This window comes from Mauremys mutica, chromosome 15 (genome assembly GCF_020497125.1).
Source record: "Mauremys mutica isolate MM-2020 ecotype Southern chromosome 15, ASM2049712v1, whole genome shotgun sequence".
Lineage (NCBI taxonomy): Eukaryota > Metazoa > Chordata > Testudines > Geoemydidae > Mauremys > Mauremys mutica.
In genome coordinates this window covers 1,257,478-1,280,274 of record NC_059086.1, presented here as the reverse complement: position 1 = coordinate 1,280,274, position 22,797 = coordinate 1,257,478, and the positions used below count along the sequence as shown (strand labels likewise).

The 22,797-nt window shown below is 70.3% G+C and overlaps 2 protein-coding genes across 4 annotated transcripts; one reads left to right on the top strand and one right to left on the bottom strand.

Annotated features, from left to right (window-relative positions):
* Positions 1-2,064: 2,064 nt before the first annotated feature.
* Positions 2,065-16,437, top strand: MAP3K10 (mitogen-activated protein kinase kinase kinase 10). Of its 3 annotated transcripts, XM_044989249.1 has the most exons (10): positions 2,068-3,574; positions 4,301-4,481; positions 4,646-4,794; positions 4,897-5,072; positions 5,312-5,552; positions 10,763-10,885; positions 12,512-12,650; positions 13,705-13,817; positions 14,316-14,837; positions 15,565-16,435. In XM_044989249.1, exons 1-10 carry the CDS (start codon positions 2,869-2,871, stop codon positions 15,912-15,914), a joined length of 2,700 nt encoding a protein of 899 aa, XP_044845184.1. In that variant the 5' UTR covers positions 2,068-2,868; the 3' UTR covers positions 15,915-16,435. The 3 variants fall into 3 exon arrangements, with proteins under 3 accessions (XP_044845183.1, XP_044845185.1, XP_044845184.1); XM_044989248.1 differs by having other exon boundaries at positions 2,065-3,574; positions 4,646-5,072; positions 15,565-16,437; XM_044989250.1 differs by lacking the exon at positions 14,316-14,837 and having other exon boundaries at positions 2,066-3,574; positions 4,646-5,072; positions 15,565-16,436.
* A 1,804-nt stretch (positions 16,438-18,241) lies between these two features.
* Positions 18,242-22,331, bottom strand: TTC9B (tetratricopeptide repeat domain 9B). The gene is made up of 3 exons (XM_044989255.1): positions 21,784-22,331; positions 19,628-19,810; positions 18,242-19,320 (listed from the first exon to the last, which is right to left on the bottom strand). The coding sequence occupies exons 1-3, from the start codon at positions 22,265-22,267 to the stop codon at positions 19,232-19,234; spliced, it is 756 nt and encodes a 251-aa protein (XP_044845190.1). The 5' UTR covers positions 22,268-22,331; the 3' UTR covers positions 18,242-19,231.
* Positions 22,332-22,797: the final 466 nt, after the last annotated feature.

Genomic DNA, 22,797 nt, shown 5'->3' with positions numbered 1-22,797 from the left:
GGGATGTGCCAGGGGGCCCAGGGCCTGCCCCAAAGACCTGCCAGGTGGAACAAGGTGAGGCCTGGGACTCAGGACGCCTGGGTTCCATCCCTGGTTCTGCTACTGACGCCCCGCTCCAGTCCCCAACCCCCACTCTTTGCTGGGACCAGCCCCCGGATCTCCTGGGTTCCGGCCCAGTGCCCTGCCAGCCTCCCACACCGGCTGGGCTCAGCAAGCTGCCCCTCCCGTGGGCGAGCCCAGTGCCTGCTTCCTCCGGAGAAGCCCCAGGCCTCTCCCCGCCCCCCAACATCATCATCTGCATCTCTAGGCCAGGCTGGCTCTGGCCCAGGCAGGTTGCTGTGTGCATCTCCCTGGGACTACGTTTCCCAGAGTGCCGCGGGAGAGCCGGGGGTACCGCTGGGGGGCTAGGGAGCCGGGACCAGAAGGCACTTTCCTCGGCTCTGTCGCACGTGGGTTGGGAACACATTGGGGGTGAGGACGGCAGGACACGGGATGCCCGTCTGGTCTGTGCGCTTGTGGCTGCGGTAACCTCCGCCTGCTGAGAACAATAATCCTGTAATCAGCACGTTGCTCTGCCTCGTTGTTGCTAAAATGCCAGAAAATCTGCCATGGACTCGTGTTTCTCTAGTGCACGGGATACCGACACGCTGAGCTGTTCAGGGCAGGGACCATCTCTCACCCTGTGCACCAACCAGCCCCACGGGAGCACCCCCTGCTCAGTCGGGACCTCTGGGTGCTACCGTCATGCCCATAAGTAGTAACAACTTTCAAGATTAAACAATACAGCACTTTTCTCAGCCACTGCAATGCAGCCACCTCTGGGGTGGAACGTGGCAGCTGCTCAGCGACAGGGCACAGGCAGCACTTACCTGGGGCTGAACTGCAGCTGCCTCTGAGTTGGCGTGTAGCAGCTGTTTAAACAGGGATCACTTGCCCAGCATCAAGATGCAGCCACCTCTGGGGTGGGCCGGGACTGCTGTTTACTGGTGGTTTATTTGCAGCGCCGGTGCTGAGCCGAGCGAACCTCCACACCCAGATACACGCATGACGAAGCTTAGCGGCCGACGTCTGAGGCACCCGGCTGGGGCCGGGGGAGGCCAGCTGGGCGCAGCCCGGTCCGTGGGATTGCTCTCCAGTCACACCCTTGCCAGCTCGCTCGCTCGCTTTTATCCCGACTCTCGTGATCCCGGCCCGTGGCAGGGGCCTTGCTGCCCCCCTGCCGACCGGCACGAGGCGCCGGGGAAAAGGCTTCGAGGCTGCGGCGTGGGGGCCGCTCGGCGGGCTGGGAGCTTGGCCGTCCCACCCCCGAGCAGGGCACTTTGCCCCACCTGGCCCAGCTTCTCCGCCCGCCGGCTGGGCCAGGAGGCGGCAGCGGGCACCGCCGGGCCTGGGCTCCCCCCACATCACCCCCCTGCCAGAGAACTACAAGTCCCAGCCTGCACCGGGGCGGCTCGCCGGGTCCCTGGACACCCCGAGACCAGCTGACAGCCCCGGCGGAGCCCGGGCACCATTAGAGGAGCCGGGGAGGGGCGCGGGGGGAGGCGCGGGAGATGCACTGAGGGGGGGCTGCGCCCCGCGGCCAGGACCCCCCCGCACCCCATCTCCGGCGGGGCGAGCGGCTGCTGCAAGCCCGGGGGGAGGGGAGGAGGCGGCGGCCGCTGCAGAACCAGCTGGGGGGGTGACCCCGCCGCCCCCCGGTGCGGCAGAGGAAGGTGCCCGGGGCGGGCCCGGAGGTGGCAGAGACCCCCACGGGCCGGGGCCGGGTGCAGAGACCCCCACGGGCCGGGCACAGAGACCCCCACGGGCCGGGGCCGGGTGCAGAGACCCCCACGGGCCGGGGCACAGAGACCCCCACGGGCCGGGGCCGGGCTCAGAGACCCCCACGGGCCGGGGCACAGAGACCCCCACGGGCTGGGGCCGGGGCCAGAGACCCCCACGGGCTGGGGCCGGGTGCAGAGACCCCCACGGGCCGGGGCACAGAGACCCCCACGGGCCGGGGCCGGGTGCAGAGACCCCCACAGGCCGGGGCTGGGTGCAGAGACCCCCACGGGCTGGGGCCGGGCGCAGAGACCCCCACGGGCCGGGTGCAGAGACCCCCACGGGCCGGGGCCGGGCGCACCGGGCAGCGGTGCCAGCCAGGAACAGGTGAGGCGAACGCTCTGCCAGCTGCTGGGTGGCAGGAAGTGGCTGTGTCCCAGCTGGCGCCGGGTCCCATCCTGCCACCTCGCCGGCTGGAGCCCTCGTGCCCTGCGCCCCGGGGCACCCATCGCAAGCGCCCGCGGGCTGGTGGGCACCTCTAGCCTCACAGAGCCAGACCCAAGCCAGGGAGAGACGAGGCTCCGATCTGGTCCCTGGTGTAGCCAGGGCAGCTGCGGCGGAGCCGCGGCTCCGGGCCCCGGGCCCTCGCTCCCTGTCCACGCGGGGCAGCTCCTCGGCTATTTATCTGTCCTCAAAGAAAGCATGAGGCCTCCTTTCTTCTGAGCGGATCCGCGCCACGGCCGGGCAGAGCCGGCGCCCGGAGATGCAAAGGCTGGACGCGCCGGTCCCTCGCTTCAAAGGGAAGCAACGCAATTGAGAGGTGCAGGGGGGACCCAGCCAGGCTCCAGGGAAGGCCCCTGCTCTCAGCTGTGCCTTGTGCTGCAGGGGTTAGTCCACAGCGCCAGCCACCCACCTGCGGCCCACGCCTGCCGGGCTGCAGCCGAGAGGCGACGCGCTGGGAGCTCTGGATGTTGCTGCCGTGGTGGGAGCGGGCACCGGGGGCCAGTCCCTGGGCCAGCGACGGCGGGCGGCTGTCCCCGCTCAGAGCACGGAAGCATGTCCCAGCAGCACGCAGCCACCTAGGCCGGCCGGCACGGCGGAGGGCCCAGGATGGAGCCTGGGCACAAGGCGCTGCCCGGCGAGGAGGCCGGGGATGGGCCGGAGGATGGCGACGGGGGGTGGAACCACAAAGCCAACCCCTTCTGGACGGCCGTCTTCGACTACGAGGCGGCGGCGGAAGAGGAGCTGACGCTGCGGCGCGGCGACCTGGTGGAGGTTCTCTCCCAGGACTCCACCGTGTCGGGAGACGAGGGCTGGTGGACGGGGAAAATCGAGGACAGAGTGGGCGTCTTCCCCTGTGACTACGTGGCCAGCAGCCCCCCGGGTGGTCCCTACCCTCTGCCGCTGGAGATCTCCTTCCAGGAGCTGCTGCTGGACGAGATCATCGGGGTGGGGGGCTTCGGGAAGGTCTACAAGGGCGTGTGGCGGGGGGAGGAGGTGGCGGTGAAGGCGGCGCGCCAGGACCCCGACGAGGACATCAGCACCACAGCCGAGAGCGTCCGGCAGGAGGCCCGGCTGTTCTGCATGCTGCACCATCCCAACATCATCGCCCTGAAGGCCGTGTGCCTCCAGCCCCCCAACCTGTGCCTGGTGATGGAGTACGCCCGCGGCGGCGCCCTCAACCGAGCACTGGCCGGCAGGAAGGTGCCACCCCACGTGCTGGTGAACTGGGCCGTGCAGATCGCCCGCGGCATGAACTACCTGCACAACGAGGCCGTGGTGCCCATCATCCACCGCGACCTGAAATCCATCAATGGTGAGTGCCGGGGCCAGGGAGGAGCAGCGCCGGGACAAAGGGCCAGACTGGCACCACCCCCCGAGGATTGACTCCCCCTGGGGTGCGAGTGGGGGCCACACCATGGGGAGGCACCGAGACCTGCCAAGCTCACTTCACACGTTGAACAGCTGCTGGCAGGAAAGCAGGTGTTCCAGGATGGGACTGGCATCCTAGAGGGCACAGGCCCCTGCCCCATTCCCTGCCACACCCCCCGAGCCAGCCAGGCCCTGCCCTGGGGTGGGATCGGAACCTGTGTCCCCTGAGGGGCCAGGCCCCGGCCCCATTCCCTGCTGCCAGCCAGGCCCTGCCCTGGGGCCGGATGGGAGCCGGCGCCCCCTAGCGGGGACAGGCCCCTGCCCCATAGCAGTCAGTGCCTCCCTGTAGTTCAGGTTCATGGGGCAGAGGAGGTGGCTGCACCCCAGTTCTCTGCCCCCCACAGCCCATGGACACTGACTCCCCCCTTCAGCCCCAGGCCTGAGCACGGGCTGCATGGTCGCTATGGAGACGCATGAGCCCTGGTGCACCCCCCCCCATCCTGTGGCCTGGGTCCCAGCAGGGGTGCTGCTGGGGGAGGGGGGGCTGAGACCCCCTCCAGCCCCTGACCGGGCAAAGGGGGGGCGGTCAAGGGACAGGCCAGCTTGGGGGCTACCCTGGGCCCCTCCCCTTGGGTGCCCCCTCACGCCCCCTCACTCTCCTGCCCCCCAGTCCTGATCCTGGAGAAGATGGAGGCCGGGGAGCTGGGCGGCCGCACGCTGAAGATCACGGACTTTGGGCTGGCGCGCGAGTGGCACAAGACGACCAAGATGAGTGCGGCCGGCACCTACGCCTGGATGGCGCCCGAAGTCATCCGGCTCTCGCGCTTCTCCAAGAGCAGCGACGTCTGGAGGTGCCGGGGCCGGGCAGAGCGGGGGGCCCCCAGGGGAGGGGGCTGGATCCCAAGGGGCTGGGCAACCTTGGGGGGGTCACAGCATGGCAGGATGGGGGGGTCACCCTGACCCCCGGCTCCATGCTCAGCCCTCCCCCCCAGCCCAGCCTGTCCCTGTGCTGCAGTTTCGGGGTGCTGCTGTGGGAGCTGCTGACCGGGGAGGTGCCGTACCGGGAGATCGACGCGCTGGCCGTGGCCTATGGCGTGGCCATGAACAAGCTGACGCTGCCCATTCCCTCCACCTGCCCCGAGCCCTTCGCCCGCCTGCTGGCAGGTGAGTGCCCGGGGGGGACGGGGTGTGCCTGGGGGGGCTCGCCCCAGGAGGGGGGGCTCCAGGGGTGCCCCTGGGCCCGGCTGACTCTCTCTCCCGCCGCAGAGTGCTGGGACCCAGACCCCCACGCCCGGCCGCCCTTCGGGAGCATCCTGGGGCGGCTGGTGGCCATCGAGCACTCGGCCATGTTCTCCATGGCCCTGGACGCCTTCCACTCGCTCCAGGACGACTGGAAGCTGGAGATCCAGCAGATGTTCTGTGAGCTGCGCGCCAAGGAAAAGGTGAGTGGGACACCCCCACCCCATGGCAGCCCCCCCTTGGGGGCCCCCTGAGCCTCCCACAGGTCCCCCGGCCCCTGATCCCTCCTGGGACCCTCCATAGCATCCGTGCATGGCACAGCCCCCCCCCCGGCCTCCCACAGCCCCCGATCCCTCCTGGGACCCTCTGTACTGCCCATGCATGGCACAGCCCCCTGCCCGGGTGCAGGCCCGCGCCCCACGCTGTGCCCCCTGTGCCCCAGGAGCTGCGGAGCCGGGAGGAGGAGCTGCTGCGGGCGGCGCAGGAGCAGAAGACGCAGGAGGAGGAGCTGCGGCGGCGCGAGCAGGAGCTGGCCGCCCGCGAGATCGACATCGTCCAGCGCGAGCTGCACCTGCTCATGGACCAGCTGGGCCAGGAGCGGCCCCGGGTCAAGGGGCGCAAGGGCCACTTCAAACGCAGCCGCCTCAAGCTGCGCGACGGGAACCGCATCAGCCTGCCCTCAGGTACCCCCCTGCAGGCCCCCCGCCGGCCCCCCTGCGCCCCTCAACCGCATCACCTGCCCTCAGGTACCCCCCTGCAGGCCCCCGCCGGCTCCCCTGCGCCCCACAACCGCATCACCTGCCCTCAGGTACCCCCCCGCAGGCCCCCCGCAGGCCCCCCTGCGCCCCTCAACCGCATCACCTGCCCTCAGGTACCCCCCTGCAGGCCCCCCGCCGGCCCCCCTGCGCCCCACAACCGCATCACCTGCCCTCAGGTACCCCCCTGCAGGCCCCCGCCGGCCCCCCTGCGCCCCTCAACCGCATCACCTGCCCTCAGGTACCCCCCTGCAGGCCCCCCGCCGGCCCCCCTGCGCCCCACAACCGCATCACCTGCCCTCAGGTACCCACCTGCAGGCCCCCCACCGGTCCCCCTGCGCCCCACAACCGCATCACCTGCCCTCAGGTACCCCCCTGCAGGCCCCCCGCCGGCCCCCCTGCGCCCCACAACCGCATCACCTGCCCTCAGGTACCCCCCTGCAGGCCCCCCGCCGGCCCCCCTGCGCCCCTCAACCGCATCACCTGCCCTCAGGTACCCCCCTGCAGGCCCCCCGCGGGCCCCCCTGCGCCCCACAACCGCATCACCTGCCCTCAGGTACCCCCCCGCCGGCCCCCCGCCGGCCCCCCTGCGCCCCTCAACCGCATCACCTGCCCTCAGGTACCCCCCCGCAGGCCCCCCGCCGGCCCCCCTGCGCCCCACAACCGCATCACCTGCCCTCAGGTACCCACCTGCAGGCCCCCCGCCGGCCCCCTGCGCCCCACAACTGCATCACCTGCCCTCAGGTACCCCCCTGCAGGCCCCCCACATCCCCCTGCATCCCACACCCACATCACCTGCCCTCAGGTACCCCCCTGCAGGCCCCCCTGATCCTCCCTGCGCCCCCCACCCACATCAGCCTGCCCTCAGGTACCTCCCTGCAGGGCCCCCGCCGGCCCCCTGCGCCCCTCAACCGCATCACCTGCCCTCAGGTACCCCCCTGCAGGCCCCCCTGATCCCCCCTGCGCCCCCCACCCACATCAGCCTGCCCTCAGGTACCCCCCTGCAGGCCCCCCACCCTCAACACTTCCTGCCACCCCCCTGTGCCCCACATCCCCCTGCACCGCATCACCTGCCCTCAGGCACCCCGCACTGCCATGGGATCAGCGCCACAGGTTGTCACACTGTCACCCATTGGTGCCCCGCCCACTGTCACATCTGCTCCTGGACCCACATCACCCCAAGGACCTCGGCATCCTCTGTCACGGCCCCCCAGCCCTGCCGTGAGCCACACGCCCCTTTCCAGGGGCAAGTGCTGCACCCCAGCTGTCCTGCCCCCTCCCCAGCGGTGAGATTGACCGGCTGTGCCGGGGGGGGTGGGAGAAGTGACACCTTCTGCCCCAGAGACTGGACAAAGGGAGGAGCAGCTGGGGGAGGGGGGAGAAAGCAGCTAGAGGAACTTTTTAGTTTCAGTTTGGGCTGGGGGGGGGCAGCGCAGGGAACCCCAGGCTGGGGTCTAAGCTCCCTGGACCCCCAGAAGGATTCGATTGAGGGGTCCTGGTTGTACCTACTCGCTCTGCTTGGGACTGTGCTCCTATTGTCCAATAAACCTTCCATCTTACTGGCTGGCTGAGAGTCACCGTGAATCCCAGGAAGAGGGGTGCAGGGCCCAGACTCCCCCACACTCCGTGACACCGGCCACTTCCCCATGGCCCCAGCACCCTCCTCGCCCTTCCTCAGCCTGCAAATCCCAGCAGCCAGGCAGGAGCTCGCCCAGCTCCCCCGGTCCCTGCTAGCAGCTCTGCTCCAGCCAGGCTGCCACTGCCACTGCCACTGCCACTGCCACTGCCACTGCCACTGCCACTGCCACTGCCACTGCCACTGCCAGGCCTCCCTCCTGCAGCACCAAAGAGTAACTGACCCTGCTCAGCCCTGCAGCTCTTTTTATATGGGCCTGCTGGGCCCTGATTGGCTGTTTCTCTCAGCCCCTCTCTAATTGGCTACCTCCTGCACAACCTCCCTAGGGCGCTATTAACCCCTTAGAGGCCAGGGTGGGGCCAGCGCCCCATCACAGTGCATGTCTCTTGCTGGGGGGTTAGTTCTCTCGTTCGGTTCCGAATCAGGGGCAAGAGAGATTGGAGGGGGGGTGGGGGACCAGCTCCTGTTGGTGAGAGACACAAGCTGGCGAGCTTGGCAGAGCTCTGCTCCTGACGTCTCCTCCCGCCTCGTCTCTAACATCCGGGGACCAGCCCAGCTACGCCCCTGGCACTGACGGTCGCCATCCTGACGCGGGGCGGGAGGAAGATGGGGCTCAGGATCCGGGGCAGCTCAGCCACTGGGGATGCTCTGGGCGGGCGGGTTGGCCATGCCAGTGTTGCTCTGGACCCATGTCACGAGGTCCCCGGGCGCTGCTCTGGAGCTGCTCCCCACAAGCCAGGCAGGACTCTGGGAGCCTCCTCTCCCTCGGAGCAGCCTGTCTGCAGGGCAAGAAGCTCCCACGGCTTCACCTCCTGGGTCTCTCCTTGGAGCGTTCAGCATCCTCTGCCCCTCCGTGCGCTTCCCACAGCGAGTCCGCCCAGGCGGGGTCCTGGGGGGCCACAGGGTCCTGCCCCCCCACTGCGCAGGCAGACGTGACTCTCAGCCAGCCAGTGACACAGAGGTTTATTTGATGACAGGAACAGGGTCTAACACAGAGCTTGTAGGTACCGCGAACCGGACCCCTCGGCCGGGTCCATTCTGGGGGGCAGTGAGCCAGACCCCCACGGCTGCCCTCACTCCTCGTCCCCAGCCAGCTCCAGACTGACCCCCCCCAGCCCCTCCTCTCTGGGCTGTGTCTCTTTCCCGGGCCAGGAGCTCACCTGATCTCTCTGTCTCCAACACCTTCAGCATCCCCTTGCAGGGGGGAAGGGCCCCGGCCATTAGTTGCCAGGAGACAGAGTGTCGGCCATTTATGCGCCCTGGAGGCTTAAGAAATGCACAGGGGAAACTGAGGCACCCGCACGGTATTCAGAGGAAACATTAAGAACAGTCCCAGGACGCCGCCTGGCTGGCACGGTCAGGTCCCCTCCTGCACAGGTCCTGCTCGGGCCAGGCCCTCGTCTCCCCACTCTCTTTGGGATCTCCCCTGAACCCCAGGGGGGCTCGGTGGGAGGAGCGGGGGGCTGGTGTCGCAGCCGAAACGCTCCCACCACGGCCGCCCCGAGAGCAGAAGCTCCCGTGTTCTGCCCCAGCCCCAGCCCAGCGACGGGTGGAACAATCCAGCCTCCTCCGTCTGTCCACCGGTTAGACCCAATTCCTGACACACCCGTTTGGTCCCTTGTTTTCTGCGCCGCGGGTGCCCGGCACAAGCTCCGCCCGGCCTCGGGCGGAGTCCGTCGCTCCCGGGCCGGCGCCTCCTCGCCGCTTCCTTCGACCGTTTCACAGAACGGAGCAGCGGGAGCCTTCGCCAACCTCCGCCGGCTCTCCTCCAGCGGCGCTTCGGTTGGGTACATTCGTAGGCCTGGTTATCTCAGCAACTCCCTGTACCGCCACCGACCCCCCCGTACGCCCCATATCCCCCCGTACGCCCCATAACTCTCCCGTACGCCCCATATCCCCCCGTACGCCCCATAACTCCCCCGTACGCCCCATATCCCCCCGTACGCCCCATAACTCCCCCGTACGCCCCATATCCCCCCGTACGCCCCATATCCCCCCATACACCCCATAACTCCCCCGTACGCCCCATATCCCCCCGTACGCCCCATAACTCTCCCGTACGCCCCATATCCCCCCGTACGCCCCATAACTCTCCCGTACGCCCCATATCCCCCCGTACGCCCCATAACTCCCCCGTACGCCCCATATCCCCCCGTACGCCCCATATCCCCCCCTACCCCCCATTTCTCCCCCTTACGCCCCATATCCCCCCGTACGCCCCATTACTCTCCCGTACGCCCCATATCCCCCCGTACGCCCCATAACTCTCCCGTACGCCCCATATCCCCCCGTACGCCCCATAACTCTCCCGTATGCCCCATAACTCCCCCGTACGCCCCATATCCCCCCGTACGCCTAATAACTCCCCCGTACGCTCCATATCCCCCCGTATGCCCCATATCCCCCCATACACCCCATAACTCCCCCGTACGCCCCATAGCCCCCCGTACGCCCCATATCCCCCCGTACGCCCCATAACTCCCCCGTACGCCCCATATCCCCCCGTACGCCCCATAACTCCCCCGTATGCCCCATAACTCCCCCGTACGCCCCATATCCCCCCGTACGCCCCATACCTCTCCCGTACTCCCCATATCCCCCCGTACGCCCCATATCCCCCCATACACCCCATAACTCCCCCGTATGCCCCATAACTCCCCCGTACGCCCCATATCCCCCCGTACGCCTCATAACTCTCCCGTACGCCCCATATCCCCCCGTACGCCCCTTATCCCCCATACACCCCATAACTCCCCCGTATGCCCCATATCCCCCCGTACGCCTCATAACTCCCCCGTACGCTCCATATCCCCCCGTATGCCCCATATCCCCCCATACACCCCATAACTCCCCCGTACACCCCATAGCCCCCCGTACGCCCCATATCCCCCCATACACCCCGTAACTCCCCCGTACGCCCCATATCCCCCCGTACGCCCCATAACTCCCCCTTATGCCCCATATCCCCCCGTACACCCCATAACTCCCCCGTACGCCCCATATCCTCCCAGATGCCCCATAACTCCTCCGTATGCCCCATAACTCCTCCGTACACCCCATATCCTCCCATACGCCCCATAACTCCCCCGTACGCCCCATATCCCCCGTATGCCCCATAACTCCCTCATATGCCCCACAACTCCCCCATACACCCCATATCCCCCGTATGCCCCATATCCCCCGTATCTCCCCGTACGCCCCATAACTCCCCCGTACACCCCATATCCCCCCGTACGCCTCATAACTCCCCCGTACACCCCATAACTCCCCCGTATGCCCCATATCCCCCCGTACGCCCCATATCTCCCCCTTATGCCCCATATCCCCCCATACGCCCCGTAATGCCCACCCTGCCCCCACTGCATCATAGCAGCTGCGTCAGGCTGCCAGGTCGGGGAGATCTGCGGCAGTGCAGGGCGCCCGCAGCTGCCTTGAGGGGGCTCCGGGGGGCTGAGCGCCAGGGGGCTGGGCTCTGGGGCTGATCCGGCCTCTCTCCTCCCAGGCTTCCAACACAAGATCACGGTGCAGGCGTCGCCCACCCTGGACAAGCGGAAAGGCCCAGGAGCCAACGGCACCAGCCCCCCCGTGAGCCCCATCATCATTCCCCGCCTGAGGGCCATCCGCCGTGAGTACCCCAGAGCCCCCCACGGCCCTCGGAGCCCCCCATCACCCCCATAGCCCCCCAGCTCCGGCCTGCGGGGCATCCGCCGTGAGTACCCCAGAGCCCCCCACGGCCCTCGGAGCCCCCCATCACCCCCATAGCCCCCCATCACCCGCCCAGGTCCTGCCTGCGGGCCATCCGCCGTGAGTACCCCAGAGCCCCCCACGGCCCTCGGAGCCCCCCATCACCCCCATAGCCCCCCATCACCCGCCCAGGTCCTGCCTGCGGGCCATCCGCCGTGAGTACCCCAGAGCACTCCACGGCCCTCGGAGACCCCCCCATCACCCCCATAGCCCCCCAGCTCCGGCCTGCGGGGCATCCGCCGTGAGTACCCTATAGCCCCCCACGGCCCTCGGAGCCCCCCCATCACCCCCATAGCCCCCCAGCTCCTGCCTGCGGGGCATCCGCCGTGAGTACCCTATAGCCCCCCACGGCCCTCGGAGCCCCCCCATCACCCCCATAGCCTTCCATAGCCCCCCATCACCCGCCCAGCTCCCGCCTGCGGGGCATCCGCCGTGAGTACCCTATAGCCCCCCACGGCCCTCAGAGCCCCCCCATCACCCCCATAGCCCCCCATAGCCCCCCAGCTCCTGCCTGCGGGGCATCCGCCGTGAGTACCCTATAGCCCCCCATGGCCCTCAGAGCCCCCCATCACCCCTAGAGCCCCCCATCCCCCGCCCAGCTCCTGCCTGCGGGGCATCCGCCGTGAGTACCCTATAGCCCCCCACAGCCCTCGGAGCCCCCCCATCACCCCCATAGCCCCCCATAGCCCCCCAGCTCCTGCCTGCGGGGCATCCGCCGTGAGTACCCTATAGCCCCCCACGGCCCTCGGAGCCCCCCAGAGCCCCCCATCCCCTGCCCAGCTCCGGCCTGCGGGGCCATCCGCTGTGAGTACCCTATAGCCCCCCACGGCCCTTGGAGCCCCCCAGAGCCCCCCATCCCCCGCCCAGCTCCGGCCTGCGGGGCCATCCGCCGTGAGTACCCTATAGCCCCCCACGGCCCTCGGAGCCCCCCAGAGCCCCCCATCACCCCCATAGCCCCCCAGCTCCTGCCTGCGGGGCCATCCGCCATGAGTACCCTATAGCCCCCCCCACGGCCCTCGGAGCCCCCCCATCACCCCCATAGCCCCCCATCCCCCGCCCAGCTCCTGCCTGCGGGGCATCCGCCGTGAGTACCCTATAGCCACCCAGCCCCCATCGGCCCCCCTCACCCCCATAGCCCCCCTCACCCCCCTAGGCCGCCTGTGTGAATTTGCCCCCCAGCTCTGCCATGATTCCTCCTTCCCTTGCTGGGTCTCTGTTGCCCAGTTTCAGGCCAGGCCAGGCCCCCTGTGGGGCTGCCCCAGACGGGGGCTGAGCCCTGCTGGGCCGGGGAATGGTTGTGGCTCCTGTCCCGGATCCAGGACCAGAACTGGCACATTATGAGCCAGTGTCGCCTGGCTGGGGAGATGCCCCCCCCCGCCCATCTCCCCCCCCCGCCCATAGCCCCTACCGGGGGGGCACTGAGCCCAGAATTGTCCCGCCCCGCTGGCCTGCAATGTGGGCGGCTGGGCCAGGACGCAGGGGGTCCCGCTGACCCCCCTCGTTGCAGTGACGCCTGTGGACGGCAGCCAGACGTGGGGCCGCAGCGCGGGGCTGAAGAGGGAGGCGCTGGCGGGGAACAAGAAGAAGGGGCGCACGTGGGGGCCCAGCTCCACGCTGCAGAAGGAGCGGCTCGGCGGGGAGGAGCGGTACGGGGTCGGGGCGCCCGGCTGGGGAACCGGGGGGAGGGGTTCTGGGCCCAATTCGGGTAACTGCATGTCCACAGGCACTGGGCTGGGCTAGCAGGGGCTGCGGGTCAGGAGTGAGGGGCACCGGCAGTGCTGGCAGGGGGAGCAGGGGGCTGCGGGTCGGGAGTGAGGGGCACCAGCAGCACTGGCAGGGGGAAGCAGGGTGGGGGCTGCGGGTCGGGAGTGAGGGGCACCGGCAGAGCTGGGGGGGAGGGTAGAGTGGGGGCTGCGGGTCGGGAGTGAGGGGCACCGGCAGAGCTGGGGGGAGGTTAGGGTGGGGGCTGCGGGTCGGGAGTGAGGGGCACCGGCAGTGTTGGCAGGGGGAAGCAGGGGGCTGTAGGTCGGGAGTGAGGGGCACCGGCAGAGCTGGCGGGGGGAGCAGGGGGCTGCAGGTCGGGAGTGAGGGGCACCGGCAGAGCTGGCGGCGGGAGCAGGGGGCTGCAGGTCGGGAGTGAGGACACCGGCAGCGCTGGCGGGGGGAGCAGGGGGCTGCAGGTCGGGAGTGAGGGGCACCGGCAGCACTGGTGGGGGGAGCAGGGAGCTGCGGGTCGGGAGTGAGGAGCACTGGCAGCGCTGGCGGGGGGAGCAGGGGGCTGCAGGTCGGGAGTGAGGGGCACCGGCAGAGCTGGGGGGAGGTCAGGGTGGGGGCTGCGGGTCGGGAGTGAGGAGCACTGGCAGCGCTGGGGGGGGGAGCAGGGGGCTGCAGGTCGGGAGTGAGGGGCACCGGCAGAGCTGGGGGGAGGTCAGGGTGGGGGCTGCGGGTCGGGAGTGAGGAGCACCGGCAGCGCTGGCGGGGGGAGCAGGGGGCTGCGGGTCGGGAGTGAGGGGCACCGGCAGCGCTGGCAGGAGGAGCAGGGGGCTGCAGGTCGGGAGTGAGGGGCACCGGCGGAGCTGGGTTGGCAGGGGCTGCGGGTCGGGAGTGAGGAGCACCGGCAGCGCTGGCGGGGGGAGCAGGGGGCTGCGGGTCGGGAGTGAGGGGCACTGGCGGGGGGGTCTCACCGTCTCCCCGGCGCAGGCTGAAGGCTCTGGGCGAGGGCAGCAAGCAGTGGTCGTCCAGCGCCCCCAACCTCGGCAAGTCCCCGAAACGCGCCCCCATGACAGGGGGTTTCGCCAGCCTGACGGAGATGGGTACGTGCTGCTCATGCCTATGGGGGGGCCAGGCCCCGGGGTGGGGGGGCAGGTCCTGGAGGGGCGGCGGGGGGGCTTGGTGTCTCCGGCAGTGGGGTGAGGGTCTGTGTTAGCCACCCCCCAGCCCAGCACCCCGGAAGCAGGGAGCTGGGGGGGCCAGGCCTGGCGGGGGGGCCCCGAAGCAGGGAGCTGGGGGGGGCGAGGCCAGGCAGGGGGGGCCCCAAAGCAGGGAGCTGGGGGGGCGAGGCCAGGCAGGGGGGGCCCCGAAGCAGGGAGCTGGGGGGGCGAGGCCAGGCAGGGGGGGCCCCGAAGCAGGGAGCTGGGGGGGCCAGGCCAGGCGGGAGGGGCCCAGAAGCAGGGAGCTGGGGGGGGCAGGCCAGGCGGGAGGGGCCCCGAAGCAGGGAGCTGGGGGGGGCAGGCCTGGCGGGGGGGCCCCGAAGCAGGGAGCTGGGGGTCGCTGTGCCCCCCACCCTGACCCGTCCCTCTGTCTCTCCCCAGAGGAGCACGCGGAGGCGGGGGGCAGCGCCCCCCAGTCCCCGGCCGAGCTGCCCCCCAGCACCGAGGGCCCGCGGGGGGCCGGGCCCCACAAGCGCAGCGCCGTGGCTCTCCTGGGCTGCGCCTCCGTCCTGGCTGCGGTGGCGCTGGGCAGCGACCTGCTGGAGCTGGGCCTGGGGCCGGCGGGGGGGCGAGGCCCGCGGGGGGGCCGCGCCCGGGGGCACCAGGGGCCCCCCAGCTCCGTCACGCTGCTGTCGCTCTCCTCCCTCTCCGACTGCAACTCCACCAAGTCCCTGCTGCCCCCGGACGAGGAGCCGCCCCCCGGGCCCCCGGCCCTCGGCGCCCCCCCCGCCCACAACCCCCTGCTGGACCTCCGGGCCGAGAGCTTCAAGAGGGACCCGCACCAGTCGCTGACGCCCACCCACGTGCCGGCCGCCCGGGCGCTGACCCGCGGGCACCGGCGAACGCCCTCGGACGGGGCCCTGCGCCCGCCCGCGCCCGGCCAGCAGGGGGCGCCCGGGGCAGGTGAGTGGGGGAACCGCGCCGCCCCCCCCCCCCCGGCGCAGGATAACACCGGGGTGGTCCTGCCCCCCGGCCCCCTCCTCACCCCCCAACCCCTGCCTGGGCCCACCCGACCCCCCTCCTCCCCCACGGCCCCCCAGCCCCTCCCTGACCCCTCCTCACCCCTCAGCCCCTCCCTGCGCCCACCCGACCCCCCTCCTCCCCCACGGCCCCCCAGCCCCTCCCTGACCCCTCCTCACCCCTCAGCCCCTCCCTGCGCCCACCCGACCCCCCTCCTCCCCCATGGCCCCCCAGCCCCTCCCTGACCCCTCCTCACCCCTCAGCCCCTCCCTGCCCCCCATTCCTGCATCTATCACACTCAGTCCCCCCAGCACAGCCCACCCACCTCACCAGCCTGTCGGAGACCCCACCTGCCACCTCCCAGGTGCTGGGGCTGTTGTGGGGTCCCTGGACCCTCATTTCTCATGCTCCCCCCGAACCCCCCTAGGCTCCACTCCCCCTGCCGGAGCCAGGGCTCGACCCCAGGAGTCGGGGCTCCCCGCTCCCCAGAGAGGGCCTGGGGGTGTCTGGGGGGTGGTGCGGGGGGGTGTGTGGCAGCTGTGTGAGAAGTTGGGGCTGTGAGCTGGAGGGGGGGCCCATAGTTCAGGGGAGCTTTGTGGGGGGCCCTGGGGGAGTTATGGGCTGCAGCCACCCAGGCCATCTAAGCTGGTTTCCTCCCCTCTCCCCACAGGCTCCCAGGAGCCCCTGGACCCCCCCGCGCTCTTCCCGCCCCCATCGCGGCGCAGGCCCCCCGAGACGGAACCGGCCGTCGAGCGCCCCAAGACCCTGGAGTTCGCGCCCCGGCCCCGCCCCTCGCCCGCCCGCTCCCGCATTGACCCCTGGAAACTCGTCTCCTTCGGAAGGACTCACCGCTCGTCCCCGGGCAGCGGGTGCGAGACGCAGGGGGAGCGGCCGGACCCCCCCAGCGCCCGCCAGACGCTGCTGGACATAGACATGGAGGGGCAGAGCAAGGACAGCACGGTGCCGCTCTGCGGGGGGGCACCGCACTCTGCCAGCCTGGATGCCGACATGTCCCATTGACCCCCCAGAGTATGGGGCACCTCCCATGAATGTACACCCCCCCCACAGCCGGCGTGGGGCACCAGACCTACCTGTGGGGAGGCCCTCTTGGATGGACCAACCTCTTTACTGTGCGCCTGCGCCACCATCCCCCATCCTGCTGCTGACCCCATGTCCCACCCTCAGCGGGCTGAGATCCCACCGCACCCACCAACGGCTCCAAAGGCTTTGCTGTGGGAGAAGCTGCTGCCTCCGAGGAGCGGGGTTGGGAAGGGAATTGTGGGGGAGGGGAGCATGTGTATTTATTGATGGGGGTTAAGGACCCCCCCCCCATTTAAATTCCATGTGGTGTTTGTAAAAAAAAAAAAGAAAGGTTAAAAAAAACAAAGAACCGTTCTGTGCCAGCAGGGGGTGCTTGTCCCCCATGAACACAGTTACTAAGGTGGCATTTCCACGCCAGCTGTGCATGCAGCTGAGCCCCCCGCCAACTGCTTACAGGCCCCTCCCTCACTGGGCACTGAGCTGCAGCCACCTCTGGGGTGGGGCATGGGGACTGTTCAGACAGGGACCCAGCTGTCCCATTCTCCCCTTCTGTACCTGCTGGCCCCCAGCTCCTCCCAGCGCTGGGACTGGAACCCAGGAGTCCGGGGACGTGGGGGGGGAGGGGTTATGGCCCGTGGTGTTCAGAGGCTGGTTCGCACACAGGTTTCTGCTGCTGCCCAGGGCGAAGCCGGTCCCGCACCCTGGGCCGGGTTTGACGACCTTCCCCCACAGGGGTCAGGCTGGGATGCAGGACACCTGGGTTCAGTGCCCAGCGCTGCCCCTCACATCCTGCGCCAGCCCCCGTGCCACAGCCCTGATCCTGCACAGCGCAGGGCCTGGCTAAACCCTGACGCCACCGGCGCTAGGCCAGGCCAGCCCAGCCGTGCCCCCAAAGCCCCCGTGCCACATGGCCCCGTGGGATCGGCCAGGAGAGCAGCCCCCTCCCCGGGCGCTTGCTGCAGCATCCTGATTCCTGAGGGATCACCCCAAGTCCTGCCCCCCGACCCCAACAATTGCCAGCCTCTGCGCCTGCTGCAGTACTGCCCAGGGCCTCCAGGGGGCAGGCAGGGCCCTCGCCAGCCCCCCTGCCCGTGAGTCCTGGCTCCCACTCACCTCCCAGAGAACCCAGGTGTCCGGGTTCCCAGACCCCCCCGCTCTAACCAATAGACCCCACTCCCCTCCCAGAGCCAGGGAGAGAACCCAGGCATCCGGGCGCCCAGCCCCCGGCCCCCCGCGCTTTAACCACTGGTCCCCACCCCCCTCCCAGCGCCAGGGAGAGAACCCAGGAGACCTGGCTCCGCCCCCCCCCGCTCTAACCAGTAGCCCCCACTCCCCACCCAGAGGCTTGTACCTGGGGGGCACTTTAGATTCCATCACAGCTGTGTTGCCATGGTTACCATAGATCGCTGCTGATTGGCCGGAGGCAGAATAGCTCCCCTCCCCCCAGGTCTCGCCCCAGGCTGGGCCCTGCTGGGAAATGCAGCGTCTCCCCCTCCATACCCAGGGCCCGACCCCTCCCTTCTGTGGGGCAGCCGGGGGGTGGGAGGGGCCAGGAGCCAGGACTCCTGGGTCCAACGCCCGGCTTGGCCCTGCTGCCCCTGGGCCCTGCGGCCTTTTCGCTGCCCGCAGGTACGACTGGGAGCCGAATCCCCCGTCCCCGGGGTGGGGTCACCCCCAGCTGGGCTGGAGCACCCCAGGGCTGCCGCCCCCCCACGCGGGGCTGGGCGAAGGAATCACGGGCTGGAGGTGTGACCCACACGCGCCCTGCCCCCGGGAGCCGCCCCCACCCCACCCCGCCCGGCCCGGCCGGCTCAGGCAAACCCCAGGCCGGTTTGCGGCTCCGCCTGCCCCCTGGGAACAGCCCCCCCTGCCTGGCCCAGCAGGCTCTCAGCAGACTCAGGCAAACCCCAGGGTGGTTTGCGGCTCCGCCTGCCCCCTGGGAGCAGCCCCCCCCCGCCTGGCCGAGCAGGCTCTCAGCAGACTCAGGCAAACCCCAGGCTGGTTTCCGGCTCCGCCTGCCCCCTGGGAGCAGCCCCCCTGCCTGGCCCAGCAGGCTCTCAGCAGACTCAGGCAAACCCCAGGCCGGTTTCCGGCTCCACCAGCCCCCGGGGCCAAGGCCCACGACACTTTAAGGAAAAGCCGAGACACTGTGGGCCTGGGCAGGGGCATCTTCATCCCCCCCCCCCCCCGCAGCACCAGCCGGGCAGCCCCCAACCCAGTGGCCCCCGCCCCAGCCCTTTGGCTGCAGGAGGCTTCCCCCCCCCCGCGCCAGAAATAAATGGACAGGAGAAAATCAACATGGTTTTTATAGCATCTACCTTGGGGGACAGGTAAAGAAACCGTCCACAAGAAATCAGAGCAGCCTCCCTGGTGCCAGAGCCCAGGCTCCCCCAGCCACAGGCCCCACCTCAGTGCCTCCCCCCTGCAGGGCCCAGCTGGGGGTGGGGGTGTAGCCCCCCCCTCGGGCTGGGCCCTGGGATCCCCCGCAGCCCGTGTTGGGAGCAGGCTGCAGCCCTGGCATGGAGGGCAGCGAGCCCAGGGCCCCCACGACATGCTGTGAAATGGGGGGTGCCCTCAGCCCCATGGAGGGGGGCAGCAGCTGGCAGGGGGCACACAGCCGCTCTGTGGGTTCTGCCCCCTGCATTGGGGGGCATGTGGGGGTGACAGGAGGGGCTCCGTGCCAGCCCCACCCCCATGGGTACCCGGAGGTCTGGGGGGGATGCCGAGCCCCAGGCCCCTTGGGGTTAACCGGGGCAGGGGGAGTTGGGCCCTGTGGGGGCCCTGGACCTGCAGACGCCCCCCCTCCCCTCACTCCTCCTGATGCCATGGTAACCCTGGGGGAAGGGGGGTCCCACCCCACCGAACTCCACCGTGGGGCTGGGGGCCAGGCAGGCTGCCTGTGTGTTCTGGGGGGTGTCCCCCCATCCCACAGACACCCCCACACCCCGGGGGACAGTTTGCCTGATGCTATGGGGTCAATTTATCCCTGCACCAGACTTGGGGGGGTGAGAGAACCTGCCCCCCCCCGCCGCTGGCTGGAGCAGCCCGCAGGCTGCTGCCATGGGCCTGGGGGGGTCACTCCAGCAGCGGGGTCAGGAAGCCCCCCTGCCCCCCATTGTGGGGGCTAGAACTGGGCAGGTCCGTGGGGGCCGGGGCATGGAGGACTCACCCCCCCAGGGTCCCCCCAGCCGCCACCGCGGAGGGGGAAGGAAACAGGCTGAAAGGAGAGAGCAGGGGACAGAGCGTCTGCCCGGGGGGGGGGGGGGGGCGGGGCCCGGTGTGGGGGAGCCCGGGCCCTACGCCATCAGCTCCTGGTAGCCGGCCCGCTGGGCCCCCCGCAGCATCTTCAGCTCCGTCAGCTGGATGTAGCGCAGCACGTTGGTGTCTGCGGAGAGGGGAGAGGGTGAAACTGGCCCCGAGCCCCCTGCCCCCCTACCCCCCAGCGCCCCCTGCCGAGCCCCTGCCCCACAGCACCCCCTGCTGCCCCGCCCCCTGCCCCACAGCGCCCCCTGCCGAGCCCTCACCCCACAGCACCCCCTGCCGCCCCCGCCCTGCCCCACAGCGCCCCCTGCTGAACTCCTGCCGCCCCACAACGCCCTATGATGCCCCCGCCCCTGCCCCACAGCACCCCCTAGTGCCGAAGCAGGACATAGGCCATGCACGGCCCTTGCCCTGGCCCCTCACGCTCTCACCTGCGGGCTCCCGGCTCTTGGCCTCCTGCAGGTAGAGGAGGGCGCGGGCGTAGTCCCCGAGGTGGTAGCAGGCGATGCCCGCCCGGTACGTGGCTTTGAAGTTGCTGCGCTGTTTCTCCAGCACTTTCAGGCAGTATTCGCGCACCCGCTCGTAATTCACCAGCTCCGACTGCAGCAGGCAGGCTGGGGGCAGAGGCCGTCAGTGGGGCTGGGGCGCGCGGCCCCCCACTCGCCCGCCGCGCGGCCGGGACCCAGGAGAGCCGGGCTCCGTTCGCCGACTCCGCCGGCCCTGGGCTCACTCCCCCCCCCACACCCAGGAGGGCAGAGAGTTAAAGGGGCCGGCGCTGCGCCTTGAGATCCCCCCCTTGGCCCCACAGCTCGGCCCCCCATGTGGGCAGAAAGATGTGCTGCCTTCAGCCTTCAGCGTCCATCCCCGCAGCACGTGCCAGGCGCTGCCCAGACCTAGGCCAAGACCAGCCCTTAACCCCCAACCTGCAGCCCCCTTCTTCCCCCGCCCTGGGCTCCCCCCACAGCTCCGCCGGAGCCCCTCACTCCCGACCCGCAGCCCCTGCTCCCCCCAGCTCTGCCGGTGCCCCTCACTCCCGACCCGCAGCCCCTGCTAGCCCAGCCCTGCCCCCACAGGCCTGCCGGTGCCCCTCACTCCCGACCCGCAGCCCCTGCTCCCCCCAGCTCTGCCGGTGCCCCTCACTCCCGACCCGCAGCCCCTGCCAGCCCAGCCCTGCTCCCCCCAGCTCTGCCGGTGCCCCTCACTCCCGACCCGCAGCCCCTGCCAGCCCAGCTCCGCCGGTGCCCCTCACTCCTGACCCGCAGCCCCTGCTAGCCCAGCCCTGCCCCCACAGGCCTGCCGGAGCCCCTCACTCCCGACCCGCAGCCCCTGCTAGCCCAGCTCCGCCGGTGCCCCTCACTCCCGACCCGCAGCCCCTGCTAGCCCAGCCCTGCCCCCACAGGCCTGCCAGAGCCCCTCACTCCCGACCCGCAGCCCCTGCTAGCCCAGCTCCGCCGGTGCCCCTCACTCCCGACCCGCAGCCCCTGCTAGCCCAGCCCTGCCCCCACAGGCCTGCCGGTGCCCCTCACTCCCAACCCACAGCCCCTGCTAGCCCAACCCTGCCCCCACAGGCCTGCCGGAGCCCCTCACTCCTGACCCGCAGCCCCTGCTAGCCCAGCCCTGCCCCCCCCAGCTCTGCTGGTGCCCCTCACTCCCAACCCGCAGCCCCTAGTGTCCCAGGTGAGGGGCTCGCCCACAGGATGTGTCAATTAAAATATCTCTATTTAAAGGAGTTTGAAAACAAAACAAAGTTTCCCAGGCAGCTGCCCGCCCCCCCAGCCCATGGGTCCCAGCAGGGGCACAGGGCCCTGCTCTCTGGAGCTCGTGGCACCTCAGCCCCCTGCATGGGGGCTGGAGGAGGCAGCTCCCCCGGCCATGGAAGGAGACGGGTCCCTGGGCCGAACCGGGGGCTCCCCCCTGTGGCCCAGCTCCGGGATAGGCGGGTGCACGTGGCCGGGGCCTCAGGAGCTGCAAACTGTGGGACCCCGGGTCTCCCATCCCCCTGCTGGGCCCTGGGCTGCCCTTGGCCTGTCCCACGGGGCTGCACACGTTGTGGGGGGCAGCAGAACCTGTGGCCTGGACCCCCCGGCAGCTGGCAAGGCACCGCAGGGGGCGCCCCACACGCCAGTGGAGAGACGCTAGAAGCCTGGCTGCTCCCACCAGTGTTTTCTGGTGCAAAGCACGAGTGAAACCCTCGTGCGAAGTGCCAGACTGCACAGAGCAACAGTGTAAACAGCTGTGCATGGGGCAAGCCCCTGTGTCACATGGGTCCAATCCTCAGCCCAGCTCCAGGGCCACCTCCGGACTGACCCCAGTGGGATAGCAGGCCCCCGCCAGCCCCCAGTAACACCCCAGCCCCATCACAGGCAGGAGTGACTCCGGAGTGACCTCAGCTGGCGGGGGGGGGAGGGAGCAGGATCAGAACCAGCCCTGACCCATCGCAGGCAGGAGTGACTCCGGAGTGACCTCAGCGGGGGGACAGAGCTGGGATCCGAATCCGGCCCCATGTCTGCCTGGCAGTGGGGGGGGTGTCCCCCCCCCGGATGGTGTCTCCACTGTGTCCCCCCCCAGCCCCTTGGCCGGCACCTACCCGTCAAGCTGTCGTAACACTCCACCTCGGTGCTCTCCACCAGCCGCAGCTGCTCCTCGGTGAGTGGGCAGCGCGGCGGGTCCAGCGGGCTCTGCTCCGGGCTGGCCGCCCCGGCCCGGCCCTGCAGCCCCTTGAGCTGCAGCAGGGCCCGGTGGTATTTCCCGATGGCCTCCCGGAACTTCTTCTCCTTGTAGCAGCGGTTCCCGTCCACCTTGAACTCCACGGCCTTCTGGATCTCGCTCTCGGTGGCGCCCCCCTGGGCGCGGGCCTGGTGCCCCCCGCCAGCCCCCGGGCAGCCCTGGCCCCGCTCCTGCTCCGCCATGGCCCTGCTCAGGGGCAGCGAGCCAGGGGGGCGCTGGGGGGCCCTGGCCGGCCGCCACTCGGGCGGGGGTGGGGCAGCAGCGAGGAGGACGCGCTGCCTGGCTCTGCAGCAGCAGCGCCGGGAAAGCTTCCCCCGGTGCATTGTGGGAATATCCCGCCGCATCACAGCAGCACTGACCTGAGATGGCTCCGTGTTAAAAAGCCAGGAGTCCCTTTTGGGGGGGGGGGGAGTGATCAGGGAATTAATCTGGGGACCCCCCCTTTGCAAACCCTCCCCCACCAGGAATTGTTCCCAGGACACCTGAGTCACAGGCTGCAGCCTCTCTGGGCTCCCCCAAAGCACCACCAGGGCTGGGGGGGGGGGGGGAGGCAGACAGCAGAGAGAGCGTGTGTGGGGGGGGAGGACACCTTGCACAATGGGGCCCTGTGTGCATGTGCATCCACCCCCCCACTTCACCACCAGCCCAGCCCTGGGCTCCCCCCAGCCCTGCCAGTGCCCCTCACTCCCGACCCGCAGCCCCCACCCTGCTTCCCCCCAGCTCTGCCGGTGCCCCTCACTCCCGACCCGCAGCCCCCTGCTCCCCCCCAGCTCTGCCGGTGCCCCTCACTCCCGACCCGCAGCCCCCTGCTCCCCCCCAGCTCTGCCGGTGCCCCTCACTCCTGACCCACAGCCCCCTACTCCCCCCCCCCAGC

What these genes read in the sequence shown, in the direction of transcription:
- MAP3K10 (XM_044989248.1), top strand. Translation starts at nt 2,869, where the DNA reads ATGGAGCCTGGGCACAAGGCGCTGCCCGGCGAGGAGGCCGGGGATGGG. An exon ending in CGACCTGAAATCCATCAATG is followed by an intron (nt 3,575 to 4,300) that starts GTGAGTGCCGGG and finishes CCTGCCCCCCAG; the next exon opens with TCCTGATCCTGGAGAAGATG. An exon ending in CCGCATCAGCCTGCCCTCAG is followed by an intron (nt 5,553 to 10,762) that starts GTACCCCCCTGC and finishes CTCTCCTCCCAG; the next exon opens with GCTTCCAACACAAGATCACG.
- TTC9B (XM_044989255.1), bottom strand. Translation starts at nt 22,267, where the DNA reads ATGCGGCGGGATATTCCCACAATGCACCGGGGGAAGCTTTCCCGGCGC. An exon ending in GTGTTACGACAGCTTGACGG is followed by an intron (nt 19,811 to 21,783) that starts GTAGGTGCCGGC and finishes CTCTGCCCCCAG; the next exon opens with CCTGCCTGCTGCAGTCGGAG. An exon ending in CAAGAGCCGGGAGCCCGCAG is followed by an intron (nt 19,321 to 19,627) that starts GTGAGAGCGTGA and finishes CCCTCTCCGCAG; the next exon opens with ACACCAACGTGCTGCGCTAC.